At 40.9% G+C, this 19,256-nt stretch overlaps 1 protein-coding gene across 4 annotated transcripts in view; it reads left to right on the top strand.

Annotated features, from left to right (window-relative positions):
• gria2a (glutamate receptor, ionotropic, AMPA 2a) overlaps nt 1–19,256 on the top strand; it is a 41,868-nt gene continuing 22,612 nt past the window's right edge. For 2 of the 4 annotated variants that reach the window (XM_056256914.1, XM_056256916.1), the window contains exons 1-2: nt 1–307; nt 529–669. In XM_056256914.1, coding sequence (XP_056112889.1) covers nt 235–307; nt 529–669 — 214 coding nt within the window. In that variant the 5' untranslated portion in view covers nt 1–234. The remainder of the gene's footprint in view (nt 308–528; nt 670–19,256) is intronic. The other 2 variants (XM_056256913.1, XM_056256915.1) reach the window with 1 other exon arrangement.

Below are 19,256 nucleotides of genomic sequence, written 5' to 3'. Positions count from 1 at the left end.
ATTCTTACCGTGTCCACTGAGTTGAAACGAGTCTCAGAGACGGAGCCGCAAAGGAGGAGAGCAAGACTCCCGCATCATCGCGCCCGCTCTTTCCTTCACCAGCACCGCAGACAAACGAGAGCCTCTGCGCTTTAACTGTGGTTTATTTTAACATGTGTCGACTCTATATTGTTCCCGCTGTTTTGTGAACAGTGCGCGTTTGGTGGATGTGGTCGCGTGGATAAGCAGAAGACGATGATTTTGTCGGGTCTCCTTTTCCCCGCGTTATGGGGACTGGCGCTCGGCGGATCGCCGAGCGTCCAAATCGGTGAGCGCACTCCACCTGTCTACGCCTTTTAGATCATGCTCATCAAATCATAAACATAATTCTGATATCAGAAATTACATATAAACGTCCTCTTTACTTGGGTACCATGTGAGAATTTCATGATAAAACGATGTAATCTGTCTGTTTTTGGAATTTGAGACAGTGTCGTGATTCTTCTTACGATATAATTCTGAATAATTTTTAATGTATTAATTTCTCAGGCGGCTTGTTCCCCAGAGGAGCAGATCAAGAGTACAGCGCATTTCGGATCGGAATGGTTCAGTTCGGCACGGCCGAATTCCGCCTCACTCCTCACATTGATAACCTGGAGGTGGCCAACAGCTTCGCCATCACAAATTGCTGTAAGTCAACATGGAGTTTTTACCGCTTGAACTAATTAACTCCCCATATATAGCCTACTAATCTAGATGCTGTTATAAATTAGCCTGCCCATGCACAGGTGCGATCATAGGCAGTTTCCCTCCCTATATTATTGATTCATCCTGCATTCATGCCATATTAAATATTACAGGAGCCTGTATGGCAGGATCTATGTGTTATTCCTATTTGAGTTAACACAGGATAGCTATCGCCTGCATACATGTGTTCTATTATTAACGCTGGTGTTTATTTATTCCTTTACGCAACCCATGAAAGGACCGGGGGCTGGATGTTGGCAATCACTCGGTTTATCATTCAAACACTTTAGCTTCTAATGAGTCTGAACTGTGGCACGTTTTGTTTCTCGCTGTCTGGTTGTGTAAACTATGCGTTGAGAAGATGGTCGTTATATAAACCAGGTTTTTTTTTTTTTGGCTGGGGGGGTGGGTGATAATAATTACCATTCGCGGGAGCAGCATGATGATGGTTTCCACAGTAACAGAGGAGAGGAGATGGCCCCGTTTTACCAGCATCTGCACAATTCGATGGCAAATGAAACCGCAGGTTGCCTCCTTCAAAAACGTATTTGTGTCAGTTGTTGAAGAATGTTTTACGGTACAATTTCTAGATTTTAATTTTGCAATAGCCTATGTATAATGAAAGGGGTTTTGACAGACGTCTGCAAGGCACGAGGACTTCGCGCGTGTCCCTCCCCCACGCATCTTCTTAGGCTACTTCTGAGCAGGAAGACCAGTAGGCTACTGAATGATGAAATGCTAACCCAATTCGAAAATGCGATTAATTATTAGTGCATTTGAGTTTGTGTCACATAGGTTAGAAGATTCTTTAAAATTGTTGGTCTTACATCACATCCAGACTGGTTAGACTCAGATCTCTTCAATAGAGTGGTTCTGTTCAATGGATTCACAAATCCAGCCTGAACGATTTAGGGTGTGTTCACACTTGTAGTTTGGTTTGCTTGGTTTGTTTGGTCCGGACCAAAAAAAAATAAAATAAAAATTTAGACCCTGGTCCGCTTAGCGTTCACATTGGCAATTTAACATCGAACCTAAAGATACCGTTCACAACCTGTTTGGTCGCTTTTATTAAGTATATTTAGCGACGGAACTTACTGAACATCTAAAACAATGCTGTGTGATTGGCTAAATGTGCTCATTGTGTGTGAGTACCCTGCATATAATGGTATTTCTGTCAGGACCTCTATCGTCAAATACGATTGACAATTAGCATACAGTTATGATTGGCGGTATGGTTCTGTTCTGGGTAAGAACTCCCTGCGCATCCATGCAGCCTAGCATGGATAAGAGCAGGGAGAGCAGCAAAAAAAAAAACCTTAGGGTAAACAGAACAGAATCAACATGAATGTATTGCAGATATCATTAATTCATTTTAATGTACAACAAAATTAGAGAATTTTAGTCTGATTCAGGGGGAATCAGAATGCCAAATCCTGACTGGGCGAGAGGAGGAGCTGGGGATGGAGGAGGGTAATTAGCTCCTGAGAAACGCAACAGCTGTTGATAATACTGACGAGCTTATACACTCACCTTTACATACATACAATAACAGGATTATTAGGTACACCTGTTCAATTTCTCATTAATGCAATTATCTAATCAACCAAACCAATCACATGGCAGTTGCTTCAATGCATTTAGGGGTGTGGTCTTGGTCAAGACAATCTCCTGAACTCCAAACTGAATGTCAGAATGGGAAAGAAAGGTGATTTAAGCAATTTTGAGTGTGGCATGGTTGTTGGTGCCAGACGGGCCGGTCTGAGTATTTCACAATCTGCTCAGTTACTGGGATTTTCACGCACAACCATTTCTAGGGTTTACAAAGAATGGTGTGAAAAGGGAAAAACATCCAGTATGCGGCAGTCCTGTGGGCGAAAATGCCTTGTTTATGCTAGAGGTCAGAGGAGAATGGGCCGACTGATTCAAGCTGATAGAAGAGCAACTTTGACTGAAATAACCACTCGTTACAACCGAGGTATGCAGCAAAGCATTTGTGAAGCCACAACACGCACAACCTTGAGGCGGATGGGCTTCAACAGCAGAAGACCCCACCGGGTACCACTCATCTCCACTACAAATGGGAAAAAGAGGCTACAATTTGCAAGAGCTCACCAAAATTGGACAGTTGAAGACTGGAAAAATGTTGCCTGGTCTGATGAGTCTCGATTTCTGTTGAGACATTCAGATGGTAGAGTCAGAATTTGGCGTAAACAGAATGAGATGGATCCATCATGCCTTGTTACCACTGTGCAGGCTGGTGGTGGTGGTGTAATGGTGTGGGGGATGTTTTCTTGGCACACTTTAGGCCCCTTAGTGCCAATTGGGCATCGTTCAAATGCCACGGCCTACCTGAGCATTGTTTCTGACCATGTCCATCCCTTTATGGCCACCATGTACCCATCCTCTGATGGCTACTTCCAGCAGGATAATGCACCATGTCACAAAGCTCGAATCATTTCAAATTGGTTTCTTGAACATGACAATGAGTTCACTGTACTAAAATGGCCCCCACAGTCACCAGATCTCAACCCAATAGAGCATCTTTGGGATGTGGTGGAACGGGAGCTTCGTGCCCTGGATGTGCATCTCACAAATCTCCATCAACTGCAAGATGCTATCCTATCAATATGGGCCAACATTTCTAAAGAATGCTTTCAGCACCTTGTTAAATCAATGCCAAGTATAATTAAGGCAGTTCTGAAGGCGAAAGGGGGTCAAACACAGTATTAGTATAGTGTTCAATCCTTTAGGTGAGTGTATAATATACACTCACCTAAAGGATTATTAGGAACACCATACTATGTACATACTACTACATATTATGTATACAGTGATAGGCGTCGTATTCCTATAGGTAGATGTGGATCAGCTGAGAGTCAGCTGATGCGAGTTGACCAACGTGACCTGCCAGAAATGACGCTACGCTTAATTTTGACCTGCTGAGAACTCGTGAAGAGCTTATAAAATGTGTAAAGGAGTCAAAACAGAGGCAGGAAACCCTCTGTCAGACTCGCACACAAAAACAATCTGCTGCGATGAGACGTGGTTTTACCTGTACCTAAATGTGATAGGAAACATTGCAACTATGACGAGAAAAAACAGATATGCTTCAGCATTCTGTCCTTTTTAGGGTTGCATCTTGTGACATCATGTCCCGTTTTTGGTTTGTTTACATGTCTTTGGTCCATGTTGCATTCAAATTTCAAGCGAGACCCATCTTTTCAGTGGTCCTGGTCCGCTTTTTTGGTGCTCACCAGGGTTCGGATGGCAGCGAGACCCATCTTTTCAGCGGTCCGGGTGCGCTTTTTTGGTGCTCACCAGGGTTTGGATGGCAGCGTTCACACTTATTCAAATGAACCACACTAACAGAGAAATCGTACCAGGGTTCATTTTAATAGAACCAAACATGCCAAGTGTGAACACACCCTTATTCATAAATTGAACTGAATCGGTCAGGAGTGCGTTTCCAATACAACGACGTGACTCGCTGATTCAGTGCCATAGTACGATGCATCGTTGAAGAAATCAACTAGCTAGTAACGACTGTTTCCCGAAACCGTACTGTCGCAAATTGGTCGTTCAACCACGTTGGTTAATGATGTCACACAGGTGGTGGAGTAATAACTACTTTTAATGAATCTGTTTGAGACCGAATTAATGCTAGATGTTTTGCTATAAATTACGGACAGATCATCTGAGGACTATTTCTAATTTTTCTCAGTTATTTGCTTTATTTCCAGATTCAATCATAGGCTTGTTCTTACGTAGAGCACATTCGCACATGCGCACTCTTTAAAAGCGGTGCTTTAAATCTATTGACAAACTAAAAGACGAAAAGGACATTTGTATGTCTTCTAAATAAAAGACACAGGTTGTACTGAATGTCAGCTTGCTTATTTGGCTCTAGATCAGGATTTATTAAGTCCACATGTTATAAAAACAAGAAACTATTCTTCTAACCACACCTCGAGAGCTGTCGGGAAACACCGACTCGTTGAACTACGCTGATATCGACGGAACTTGCGAACATTGTTGGCTAACGATGCTTTTGGGAAACGCACCCCAGAGCGGTTCCGAGTCAATAGGTGTGTTCGACTTGAAGCGACGCTGCGCAGACCGATCGGTTTGCATAGCGCCGCTTTAAGTCAAACACACCTAACAAAACTGATTCACTGAACTAAGAACTGTCTCGAAATGTCAGAGACCACACTATGATGCAATTATGTCATGAAGCAACTACTTTTAACTACTTCTTTGAAATAAACTGTTTACAAACCAATTCATATAAATGAGTCAGACCTTCCCATCATTAATTATATTTATATAAATGCATTTATGAGCTGAATCATGGCTGCAACTGACTGAACTGGGAAAGAAAACACGCAATGTATTGAAACAAATACGTTTAAAAAAAAAAAAGTTTTAGAGCATTTATCTGTCATGTCAGAATGTCAAAAACCCTGCTATGACGTATTTACGTCATCACGCTAATGAATAATTTAATCATTTTTTTAACCATGTTTTAAAAAACAACCCGATTCGCAGAAATTAGGCAGACCTCTCATCCCTACTCTGGAATCTAACAAACAGGCTTTTGATAAATGATTAATACTGTATAGATACGTTAAGTTTAGTTTAATGATTGCATTTTGTAAGACTTCATTACTAAATAGAAATTTACCAGCATCTGCACAATTCGATGGCAAATGAAACAGCAGGTTGCCTCCTTCGGAACGTTTTTGTGTCATTTGTTGTTGAATGTTTTACGGTACAATTTCTAGATTTTAATTTTGCAATAGCCTATGTATAATGAAAAGGTTTTTAACAGACGTTTGCAAGGCACGAGGACCTCGCGCGTGTCCCTCCCCCACGCATCTTCTTAGGCTACATCTGAGGCCTCTTTAGTGTATTTTTCACCCAATCCAATAACCTGATTGAGTTTTCTCTTGGTGGGCATGGCTCCTTTTGATGTCAAACACTGATGCTTCACAATGTGAGCTTCACTGCGACAAGTCTGTCTCAGCGGCCTGAACAGCCGCTGATTCATGTGAGCGGCTTGCCCACTCCCACATACCCATCCCACACATCACACACACACAAAAACTCAATGATACTTCAGGCCAGGGTACGCATACATAACATTATGGAAATTGTTTAGGCATTTTATCATGAGGAGGAGTGTGCAATAAAGGGCTGTGTTTACTGATTTGGGACTGCAAATATTAGAAAATCTGTATTCTGAGCATCTGGAAGATGAATAAGCCTAGTATTTAGTCATGCTATATTCAAACATGCTTAGACCTATAATGTTGTATATTTAACACACACAAGGGATTTCCTTTGCTGTTTGTTGTCACCCAAGCACAATCACCCACATGCAGATATATATAGATGGCACTGAGCAGGGTTTTCTCTGAAATATATAAGCATTATGATAAGAAACACACTCCCAGAAGAGCCAATTGTTTATACAGTTTATGGTCTGCCATAGCGAAAAACACATTTATGGTGTAACATGCACTCTGTTATCGCTTGTTTGTAGCCTTGAGGTGGTTGAAGTGACTCATCGGAGACCCATCTTCTATTGACAGATATGTGCCCTAGAAAGGTTTCAGCATTGTTGTTGCTGTTACATGATGTTTATTCTTCAGTGTGCAGCAGTCACTGTTATTCTGTTCAAACACTTTCTACGGCATGTTTGTTTTCGGATAGTCCTATTTGCTTATGCATATTCCTTGATGATGTTAGAGTTTCTGTTCCTGGAACACAGAAGCTTTTTTTCAATAGTCAGATTGAATAACATTAATGTTAACACTGATCATACAATGCCTCAAGCTTGCCGCCAGATATGACATCCTATCACCCTATATACAACAACAACCCTTTACTGTGACGCACCAACAATTGTAACACACCCCCACAGCTCTGTGGATTCCTTGATTCTGGTTGGTTAATCGCAGCATTATTTTGTTTAATGTTAACCTATTTGTCTGTTTTACCAGGCAACTGATATTTTACATGCTTGTTTCATGTCTCACCTATCACTCAGTTGATCCTTTCTTGTCACATAGAACAGATTCAACTCAGATAAATATTTATGGGCATTCTTTATTTTATTTATTTATTTATTAAATAGCTGTGTTAAATAAATGGCATAACGTACAGTCAGCCAGTCATTACAATAATGACTGCTGACTCCACATTATTTTTTTTTTTATTTATTTTTTTGAAAGAAATTTATACTTTAATTCAGCAAGTATGCATTTATTTGATAAAAAATAACAACATAATGTTACTAAATGTCTATTATCGAATAAATTCTGTTCTTTTGAACTTTCTATTCATCAAAGAATCCTGAAAAGAATTGTAACAACTTTTCACAAAAATGTTGGGACAATTGTTTCAGCATAACTATTTCAACATTGATAATAAGAAGAAATGTTTCCTGATTACCAAATCAGCACATTAAAATGATTTCTGAAGGATCATGTGACACTGGAGACGCGAGTAATGATGCTGAAAATTCAGCTTTGCCATTACAGGAATAAATTTTTTTTTTTTAAATATAAAAATATAAAACAATTTAACAAATAAATGCAGCCTTGTTAAGCATAAGAGACTTTCAAAAATCGTACAGACCCCAAACTTTTTAATGATAGTGTTTCATTGAGCCAGTCATTCTAAGATTTTTCCCAGTGAAAGAGAAGAACATTTTCCCCAGTGAAGACTTTTTTCCCCAGTGATGCTCCATTTTCAGTTATTTAAATCAGGGTTTTTAAAAACTTTTTAATGCCACAAACCCCTAAATACTGTATGATGATCTTGTGAGAGAGGGATTTATACACGTGTTCCAATACTGTGAAAATTATATAATTTATAAATACATGTATAATATTTTTATATTTATATTTTATCTTTTTCCTACCCACTACTAAATTGCTTTTATATGTATAAAGCTTAAGAGAAACATGGAACTTTAGCTCTCAGTAGAATAAAATAATAATTAATCTCAAAATTGTTGTGAGTCTTTAAAAAGCAGAAAGAAATTGGTCAATCTTTCTGTAAACTATATGTATATATGTGACACATGAAAATAACAGTTTCTGCTTACACTGTATGTGGCACACATATAATATGCTCAGCATTTATAAAATGATCTCTCTTTAACTTCTGCTATCTCTTTCACACAACCACCAGCATGTTGAAGGCAGCATGATGATGGTGTGTGTGTTGTATGTGTGTGTGCTATATTAAAGATATTCACATCAGCGCGTCCAGAAGGGGGTGTGGAGGATTTAGTGCTGAAGACAGGATGAAAAACGAGTGACTGAGCATTTTCTTTCCTTTACTGACAGTCCTTCAATCCAACAATCTGCAATCACCTTGAGGAACAAAAAGAGAGGAAGGGGGAGAAGGGGGGAGAAGGGGGGAGGAGGGGGGGGGGGGGGGGGGTCAAGAAAAGCAGGGGTTTATTTAAAGAGTTAGTTAATCAGGAGAATAAAGTCGACATTTGAATGAGGAATGTGTATATGACGTGATGATTTGGTGCTCTGCAGAGAAAACGGCTCTTTTAAAGTCATTAATGTGTATGTGTCTGCAAGGATAACCTGATCATTACAGCATGTTTTTGAAGGTTAAATAGGATTGGATGTCAGAAGATGAATGAGGCCATCAATCCGTTCAAAAGTGAGAGGATAAGAAAGTAGCGAGTGAAAAGACATGATATCACTTGCCATAAGAGGTGAACTTGTTATTAAGAGGTGTGACACAAGTACATGTCCTTGGTTGTTGAGTAATGTTGCAACTTGGTGCATTAATACAGTATATACTAATTCAATTGATGTGCCATCCCAGGCATGTTTTACAACACAGTTAATTTGTTATTAATAATCGTGTGTTTTGGTTAGCATCCATTAAGGGAAAAAAAGAAGAGTTAGAGGACATTGTCATTTGTACTTTTAAAGTATCTGAATTATCTAAACATAGGCAGTACCAGATGGTTATTAAAAAAATCATTAGATTTCCAGTAAAAATAACTATATTTAATCAAAATCACTCAAGCAAGTTGGTGTTCTGGGTGCAATAGGAGCATCTGTGCTGGTATTGATTTTCAGTTCAATAAACAAAAGTTAGGATTGAATAACTTACATTGTAAACACAACATTGCCACTTACTTTGTCTACTTTCCCTCCGCCAATGAAGAGTTTCAAACTAAGCCAAAGCAAAAATTAGTCTCCGAGGAACACAGTAGTTGTGTTTCATTCCTGAATTAAGCAGTGGGTTGAACGAATCAGATAAATTAATAATTCATTGAAATTTCTGTCAATTCAATTGACATTTATTTGTATAAAATGTACAGGAGACCACTCAGCATCTGTCTCACCCTGAAGCCATATGAGGGACTTTCCTGATGCTAACCTAAACACCCAACCTGCAAGAGAGAGAGGCCCCCAGCTAATAATAAGACATGATGGAACTAGCTAGACCAGGACCTTGATAGAGTTCTAGAGGCAGTATTAGTAGGAACAGCTGAGAAGAAAATTTATAGTATGTCAACAATCATCTTCAGCATGGCTAGAGAATGCTTTGGCACAGATGAGAAAAGGGGATCAGTGGATCACCTGGAAAATGGCCCAACAGGAGGGAGAGAGAGATATTGCATCTGATAAAAGAAATCAATACTCATAGGGGCAAATTTACTAAACAGGGCAAATTAGTGTGAGAGCGCAATTCCAAAATAGCGCCAATGGGAGTGGAAAGTTCTGCGCGTGATCTACTGACAACGCGCAAATTAAAGAACACAGACACAGTCAGATAATTTCCTAGCCTGGTTAAAACCAGACCATTCTCAGTTGTAACTGAGTTATGGTCTGGCAAAGCGTCATAGACAAATCATTTCCAGAGGGGCCTCACCAACGGACGTCGCGGATAGACCTAAAACCAATCAGAGCGATGAAGGAGATGAAGAGAAACAACTAAGTGTTGTTCTTTGCTCGGTTTTTAACAAAAAGGAAACGTTCAAATCGCTTAAAACAGACGCGATTCGAACGTGTGATGTTCGACGGATGCGGCATCCATCTTTGTAATGAAGGCTACAAAAAATCTGCTTCAAAATCCCAGCGCTGTCGTCATCGTGTAAAGCCCGCCCCAACGTTTCTGATTGGTGCCTCGATTTCAACGGATTGGAAATGGGCTTGAATGAGCTCTTTGCCAGACTAACTTTCAGAGCAAATCTAAATTTGTCGGAAGTTGTCTGGGTTTTCTCAGGCTAATAATTTCCATAATGACCAATGCAATCTACCAGGTAGTGTCTGGTTTAAGAGTCGACCTGCTTTTTTTTGGGCTGTAAATAATGGCACAAACACCAGTACATTGACGAGCGCAAACCTTAGTAAATCACCTTGCGTGATTCATTTAAATACTCTCCTCCCATAAATTTTGCGTCTAAAAAGGGAAACTCCTACAAATGCAATAAGGTCAGCTGCAAAAATAACTGTGTGTTCACATCTTTTCAGTGCTAATTTTTTCTTTAGTAAATCCTGACAGTAGTTTTTTAACGCCAAAAGAGGGTTTGCGCTGGCGCAAGCTGTTAGTAAATCTGGCCCTTAACAAGCAGTTTTAAAGTGCAGATGAAAAGGAGGGCATAAAAGATCTGACCGGTGGATTGCGAAGACGACTGTGTAACCTGAAAAGTTTTAGAGATTAAGAAAGGAGACATCAAAGAGAGCTCAGTTTATTAAGGACCCAGATAGGCTCACCAAAACTTTGTTGGGAGAAGCAAGATCCTGGAGGTTGACCAGACCTAAGGAAGTTGTGGAGATGTTCCTAAAAGAGATTCACAATGACACTTTTATGGGCCAGGCGTTTTGCGCACACCCAAAGGTCACCAGAACTGAAAACTCTGAGGAAAAGTTTGACACCAGTGAACCAAAATGGAGAGAAATCCAGGAAATTGTACAGAAAGCCCAATCAGCATCTGCTCCAGGACCAAGTGGTATGCCTTATAAAGTATACAAGAGATGTCCGATGTTCCGCAGGTTATGGAAACTATTGCGTAGGATATGGGCAAAGGGCATCATCCTATTGTCCTGGAAAAGAGCTGACCCGAGGAGCAAAGGCAAGAATGAAGTTCAAACCAAGGAAGTCAAGAATCATGGTGATCAGAACTGTGAAAATGACTAGCAAGTTCCAACTTCAAGTCCAGGGGAAGGTTATACCATCAAATGAGGAAGTCCCAGTAAAATGCCTAGGGAAGTGGTATGTTCCCGTTCTTAATGACAGAAGCAGTGTATCCAGGACAGAGAGACAGGTGGAAGAATGGTTGAGAAAGATAGAATGTTCAGGCTTACTAGGCAAGTTCAAAGCCAGGCTCTTTCAGCATGGTCTACTACCAAGACTTATGTGGCTACTGACAATTTATGAAGTACCTATGACATTGAAAGGCGATTGAATAAACACCTTTGCAGGTGGCTCGGACCTCCCCCAAGTTTCACGCCAGTAGGGCTATTCATCAGATCTGGACAGTTACAGCTACCCCTATCGACAGTGGTTGAAGAGTTCAAAGTGATGAAGTGCAAGGCTGTTATGATGTACAGAGATTCTGGTGATGAGAAGATCAGAGGTGCAGGCGTCATCACAAGTTCAGGACACAAGTGGGCAACAGATGCAGCAGTGGCACAAGCAGAGAACAGGCTGAAGTTGAAGTATGCCACTGCTGCATCTGTTGCCCACTTGTGTCCTGAACTTGTGATGGTGCTTTTTACCCGCTTTTTACCCGGGGATGTGTTTGTACTGTGTGAAATGATGCAGTGTTAGAAATAGAATGTTACAACTAGATGCTTAGCAACCGACAACCAATCACATGTCTTATATTCACGTGCTTTGGGCAGACACGGAAACACCATGCTAGGGCCGTGGAACTTTATTTATTTTACTTACTCTGTAACTAAGTGGATCAAGGGGGTAACTTTAAATTACAACCTGCAGGGGGTAAAAACCACCATTTTAGTAATTACAAAGAAAAATGTTGCAAAAGTTTTAGTTTTACTTAGCTTGAAACACGAAAGACCAGCTGCACGTTTGCTATCAAAACAACATATCAGCTACTCTATATATGCATGGAGATCCAAGTGTTGCGTTTTATCATGTTATTTTTGTAATTTATTTGCCTGGAAATAGCTGAAAAGAAGTAAGCTTGTTTTCCACTGCATTTCCCGTTGATGATGCAATGCGCTTTTGTCAGGTAGGAAGCATATTTCAATTTCTAAATAAAATCCTGGCAGAGACTCATTTAATAATTTCCCAATATTTCCAGTTTTGTTGCTTAGTTATCTGGCATGGGATGGCTGTATAAAAGTGCACGACAAAGAAGATGAGTAACAAGTAAAGTCTTTATTAAATCCACATGGAGGAGAAGTAGCAAACACAATCATAAACACTGATGATTCCGTACGATGAACTGAACAGAACTCAGGGTTTAAATCACAGGGACATTATTGGAAGAACAGAAATAGGTGTGGGATTAAGGACAGGGAAGGACGACGGGGAAGCCGGATAAAAGGGGACGCCCAGTGAAGCCAAGGGGGTGGAGGGTCGAGGCGCAGCCAGAGACCCGGAAGTCCATGGCGGAGGCTGAGTGACGACTGACAGAGGTTGAGCTGAAGGAACGAAGGAGCTTGGAGGAGTCCTAGGGCTGACAGGCCACAGTGGAGCTGAAGGAACGCAGAGCCAGGGCAGAGCCAACAGGCTGAAAGGCCGGGGTGGAGACATGGTCCTGGAGGCCCGAGGCGACCTCACACTGAGCTAGTGGACGGAAAGCTTGAGGTGGAGCTGAAGAGCCACACAGCGCTGGCGCCGGGGGCAGAGCCGAGGAGCTGTATGACACCATCAGAGCCAACGGATCCAGGGGACTGACCATTACCAGCGGAGGAGATTGGACTTGGAAATCAGTTGGGAACATTGGAGGAGGGAGATTTCTGGATGGGTCCAAAACATCCAATTAGCTAGACGTGACCAGCAAAGAAGGTGAAGATTCAAGGGTGGAGACTGGATCCATCATCCATAGATTTATAAGGCACAGATCCGCTCCTGGCTCTGGGATGGAATGAGTAAACTCTGGGGCTCTGGTGATAGCCGGCTCTGGTACCGGAACGAACACGGTGGCTGTCTCGAGCTTGCAGGCCGTGATGGAGAGGCCACCTTTTCGGAGCATCCAGCTCAAATACCCCAACAAATAACAGTTTTCGGGAGGAGGAGAGGCAACTCTGGTAAGTCCATAACTTAACTTTTGTTGGTCCTCTATTCTGTCACGGGAGGGCTGTATACAAGCGCACAATAAAGAAGATGAGTAACAAGTAAAGTCTTTATTAAATCCACACGAAGGAGAAGTTGCTTACACAACCATAAACACTGATGATACCAGATAATAAACCTAAACAGAACATACACATTACATAATCTCAATCATGTATCCAGTAATAATAGAATATGTACCCCATAGTTAAAAATACCCAGAGCCATTAATGCACAGACTGTCTGGAACTCGCAAATGCAAGACATATTCACTCTGGATCTGGGGTTTGATTCTGTGTGAAAAATAGCCCATCAGAGCCGCCACCTGGTAGGGGAGAACCGGGGCGAAAGTAACGCGGGACGAAAGTAACAACGCGATTTTGTCAGAGCCCTGACAACATTAGCATTTCAAGCTATGACATCACGTTCAGTATGCAACCCTTGACGGAGCTGCCAAATATCACGTGATTCCGTCATCGTTTCCCGCGGTTGGGTCCGGAAAGCAGTTTTCGAGTATGATACGTAAATTACTGAAGCGGGACTTTTTTAAAAGTTTAATTACAAGTTGTGTTTTTCGTTTCATGCGTCACACAGTAATGATCAATCTATAGGTTTTTTAGTGCTGTAACACATCCTGAAGTTTGCCTGGTCAGAGTTTTACAGTATAAAAGTAAATCGGGTTTAAATGTCAGGAGTTCCTGTTGGGACAAAAGTAACCCGCTATAGGGAAAACAAGTGTTTCTTTTGTCCCTCTGCTAATGTGGTGACTTTCTGTGTGTTGCAACATTTTTTAAAACATGTTTATGTCATATGATACCAACAGAATATGGCAGATGTTTATGAGGGGGCTTTTAAAGCTTAAGTCACATTTAAATCAGCTGATTTCTGTCACCATTTTTTTCACTCAATCTGTTTCCATTTACCCTAGTCACGTTTAGGTTTTAGCCATACCTTAACACCTCCACCTATGAATTTGCAGGGTTTCCATCCAGATGTTTTTATGCACATTTTAAATGTATGCATAAAAACAGCTGGATGGAAACATGACTATTGTTACATTATGTTGAGAATTTACATTATGCTAATTTAATTTAATTTTCATATTTTTCATGTTGAAAAAAACATTTTATAAAATGGATTGACAATAAAAAAATATTCTAAACAATTCAAGTTTGTACTGTTGGGTTACTTTTTAAACATTTGATGAAACTGAAATTTAAAATGAAAAAATGTAAATTAACATTTTTTGGCAAAGATAAAGGCCAAAATATGTTTGCAGTTACAAGGTCATACTCAGGTATATTTAGGCTAATAAAAAAAAATAAAAAAAACAAGAGTAACACAAAAAATCTAGCTTGTATATTGTTGTGTTACTTTTGACCCACCTGTGTGTTACTTTTGTCCCAACTGACGGGGTCGAAAGTAACATGAGCAGTCTTAAGTTCAAAGTGAAATTATACTGAAGTTATTCTACATTTTTACAAAATACCACCTGGTATTGATAGACCACACTTGTGAGTGACTGACCACAGCAAAAATATATCTCTGTCTAAACCATCATCTTTTAAAATGATGTTTTTCTGAAAAAATGGTACTTTCGCCCCTGCTCTCCCCTAGTAGTAATGACGTTACTGATGACATACTATGTGACATGGGGAAGAAGTTTTGTGCCCTTCAAGAAGAGTACTTGCGAGTTCCGAGCACATGAATGACCAAGCAAAGTTGTATTTACATTTATATTTACATTTATTCATTTAGCAGACGCTTTTATCCAAAGCGACTTACAAATGAGAACAATATAAGCAGTTAAACTGACAATAGGACAACAATATGCAAGTGCTATGACCCTTCCCAGTTTAATCTAACGCAGTACTTTTTTTTTTAAAGATAATAGATATAGAATAGAAGATAAAGTTTTAGTATTGATGTATCAAGTGTTGCTGGAAAAGATGCATCTTCAGCCGTTTCTTAAAATGGTCACGGACTCAGCAGCTCTGGTTGACTTGGGCAGGTCAATTCCACAGACCAGAAAAAGGTCAGAGAAAGAGATTTTGTGCCTTTTTGAGATGGCACCACAAGACGCCGTTCACTTGCAGAGCGCAAGTTTCTGGATGGCACGTAAGTCTGAAGTAACGAGTTTAGGTAAAAGGGAGCAGAGCCAGTGGTTGTTCTGTAGGCAAAAGTCAGTGACTTGAATTTGATGCGAGTGGCAACTGGCAACCAGTGCAGTTTTGTGAGGAGAGGAGTGACATGCTCTCTTCGGCTCGTTAAAGACCACTCTAACTGCAGCATTTTGGATCAGTTGCAGAGGTTTGACAGTGCAAGCTGGAAGACCTGCCAGGAGAGCATTACAATAGTCCAGTCTGGATGGAACAAGTGCTTAGGAAGGGCCTGATCCTCCTATCAGAGTATTGTATACGGCAAATCTGCAGGACTTGGTTCTAGCAAGCTCAATGTGGTCAAAGTTCAGTTGATCATCAATCACAACTCCAAGGTCCTGGCTGACCTTGATGGAGTTATGGATGACGAGCCTAGCTGAATGGATAATTTGTGGTGTAGTGTTGGGTTGGCCGGGACCACAAGCAACTCTGTCTTCGCAAGGTTTAGTTGAAGGTGGGGGTCCTTCATCCAGCCAGAAATGTCTGTCAGGCAGGCTGAGATGCGAGCAGCTACCGTCTGATCATCAGGCTGGAATGAGAGGTAGAGTTGTGTGTCATCAGCGTAGCAGTGATAGGAAAAGCCATATTTCTGAATCACAGATCCTAGTGATGTCATATAGATGGAGAAGAGACAAGTGGGAAACTCTGAATTCTTAATGATACACAAGTCGTGACAGTGGAAGGAGATTGTTGATTTTAAACATGACATAAATACTGATCTATTATAGGCTATTATCATATACACTCACCTAAAGGATTATTAGGAACACCATACTAATACTGTGTTTGACCCCCTTTCGCCTTCAGAACTGCCTTAATTCTACGTGGCATTGATTCAACAAGGTGCTGAAAGCATTCTTTAGAAATGTTGGCCCATATTGATAGGATAGCATCTTGCAGTTGATGGAGATTTGTGGGATGCACATCCAGGGCACGAAGCTCCCGTTCCACCACATCCCAAAGATGCTCTATTGGGTTGAGATCTGGTGACTGTGGGGGCCATTTTAGTACAGTGAACTCATTGTAGCCTCTTTTTCCTATTTATCGAGGAGATGAGTGATACCCGGTGGGGTCTTCTGCTGCTGTAGCCCATCCACCTCAAGGTTGTGCGTGTTGTGGCTTCACAAATGCTTTGCTGCATACCTCGGTTGTAACGAGTGGTTATTTCAGTCAAAGTTGCTCTTCTATCAGCTTGAATCAGTCGGCCCATTCTCCTCTGACCTCTAGCATCAACAAGGCATTTTCGCCCACAGGACTGCCGCATACTGGATGCTTTTCCCTTTTCACACCATTTTTTGTAAACCCTAGAAATGGTTGTGCGTGAAAATCCCAGTAACTGAGCAGATTGTGAAATACTCAGACCGGCCCATCTGGCACCAACAACCACGCTCAAAATTGCTTAAATCACCTTTCTTTCTTTTTTTCTGTGGGTGCCCGACCATTTCCGTGGGTGCTCCAGTCACGGGATCGACGCCTATGTCTATAAACTATATATAGAGATCAGTGAGCGGAAAGCAAGTCTGTAGCGAATGGTCTAAAGTTAATCACTCAACTTTCATAGTTTGCTCTATGTAACAAAATATTTACAAGAATTTGTTGTAATACCATGTATAAGTAAGCAATAGAAATTAATTCCTTAATAGAGTTTATTGTTCACAATATAATTAGCGGTTCAAGCGCGTAGCGCTGAAACCCTTTTTTAATTGTAAAAATTTCCATGAATCAGCATTTTCCCCAAAAACCGATCGGGCAGACCAAACCGTTAGTAGTAGAGACTTGAAACTTTGAGGGCTGGTAGTGCTCACACCATCTACAACATCACCAAGGCTCGCCCTGATCGGCCTGACGGGGGCACTACAGCGGTGAAAAGTACGAAATTGCTCATAACTCCTAAACCGGATTTGATCGTCACCCTGGCGAAATTTTCTGATATTTTGGATTTCTTTTAAAAAACACTTTTGCAAACTAGTCCTAGGTTTTTGGCCTGATCGGAACCAAACCAGTGCAGCAAGATTCTGTGGAGTCTGATTGTCAATAATTATCAAAAAAAAGGTGAAATTGTTCGAAGTGGGAGGAGCCACTTTTACTAAAATGGCTGTAACTCGTGAACTGAATAAGATATTTTCACTCTTCGCACATATGTAAGAGCTCATTCTGTGGACGTGTGAAAAAACACACGACGACTGATAACTTGGTGGCTCTATAGCATGGAGCTCTCAACATAAAAATGCATACATATACATATACATATAGCATCTCAACATAAAAATGGCTATTACTATGCAACCCTAAGTCTGATTGACTTGAAAATTGGCATGCAGTGCCAAGACTGTCTTTGAGGACATTTGCATATCTCGGAAAAAGCGGCCGGCGATGGCCAGTCAAGTTTGAGCAGCTGTCAGACAAGATTAACGGAGGCAGATCGAAAGGAAACTCGCTGGGCCTGTTTGACTCATGGACCTAGAGGCCTGTGAGCGTCTTCGCGTTTTTCACGTGTGTAAAGGATTGTATACCCGGCGATTTTTCACCCACGTCCACAACATTCCTACCACATGGTAGAACTCCTAATTCTGAGCAACTTTGTCTCTAGGACTGCCGCTTTCAATCGAATCGTTCATTAAAGCTGCTGTAGGTAACTTTTGTAAAAATTTTTTTTTACATATTTGTTAAAACTGTCATTATGTCCTGACAGTAGAATATGAGACAGATAATCTGTGAAAAAAATCAAGCTCTTCTGGCTCCTCCCAGTGGTCCTATTGCCATTTGCAGAAATAGACGCTCCCGGTCAGAAACAACCAATCAGAGCCAGGAGGAATGTCTTAGCAGTGTCAATCACGCTCGTGTACGCGCTGATCACACCCCTCTCTTGCACAGCGCGAGTCGTCGTTCAAACTCAAGATTGCCGGCGTGCTGCGGCTGTGCTTATGACGGAGAAACAACCTAAACTGCCAATTCTCGAGTGACACCTGCTCATAAAACAAAGAGGTAAAAGGAAAAAGACCGATGACGATAAACAAGCGATAAAGAAAGAATTACACAGAGCCCATTGACTCGGTGTCAAAACTCTAGCCACATAACATGTAGATAAAATGTCACGCACTCTGCTAAGCAACAATTGAAACCTGCTAATTCACTGGCTTGTCATGTTGCTGAAATAATGTACTAGCACACCTTATCTAGCATTATATATCGCTAGAATAATTACTTACATACTGTAACGTTAGTTACCGGTATATTAACGTTATCTTACTAGCTATTTATAACTTATAGAAAGAGTGCAACGTTATAAAGTTACATGTAGGCTATTGCAAAATACATAATGATTTGAGGACCAAGTTTGTAGTCAAAGTATGGGCAGGCCATAGTCAATGTAAAGCATATTATTGACGTTTAGTCCCTATTAGTGAATGTGCCATATGACTTTTTATCCGCTGTTATCGGTGGCCCTGTTTACTAGCCTGCGCGTTCACGACAGGCTCCGCTGTGGAGGACGAGCTGTGGAGGGAGGGCTGTAGCGCAGCAGAGAGCAAGGGGGTGGGACCTGTAAGTTGTGCTTGTTCAAATTTTCAGGCTAAGTCAACGTTTTCTCAAAACTCCCTACTGCAGCTTTAAGTATTGGAGATTATTTCAAAACCCAACTTTCGCAAACTAATCCTAGGTTTTTGGCTCAACAACTGTGGCACAATTTTCGGGACTAATCAAAACAATTTAGAACTTTGGCCTTTGGAAGGCTATAATAGGGTCATTTAGAAAATGTGCGTGGAAAAATATACTCAAAAGCCTATAAAGTTTTATCTCCAACCTTTTATGGACATCAGACCATAGGTGGTGCTATAACTGTTAAAAAGCTTTAAAAACCATATATTGTAAATTACCTGTATTGGCTGAACTCAGGGTTTAAATACACATGTAATCAAGGTAAAACAGAACAGGTGCAGGAACTATGCATACTAATGGTGACTGGGAACTTGGTTAAAATGATCACATAACACAGTGAAAAGGACACCAAAACAGACTATACACGTTACATTTGTGATGTCACTTGTGATGACACCTTTACGGGACTGTCTGGTATTTGTG

The sequence above is a fragment of the Rhinichthys klamathensis genome, unplaced genomic scaffold (assembly GCF_029890125.1).
Source record: "Rhinichthys klamathensis goyatoka isolate OS25496 unplaced genomic scaffold, OSU_Roscu_1.1 h1tg000133l_1, whole genome shotgun sequence".
NCBI lineage: Eukaryota > Metazoa > Chordata > Actinopteri > Cypriniformes > Leuciscidae > Rhinichthys > Rhinichthys klamathensis.
Note: the sequence above shows the minus strand (reverse complement) of the source record. Positions and strands in the feature narration are given on the sequence as shown.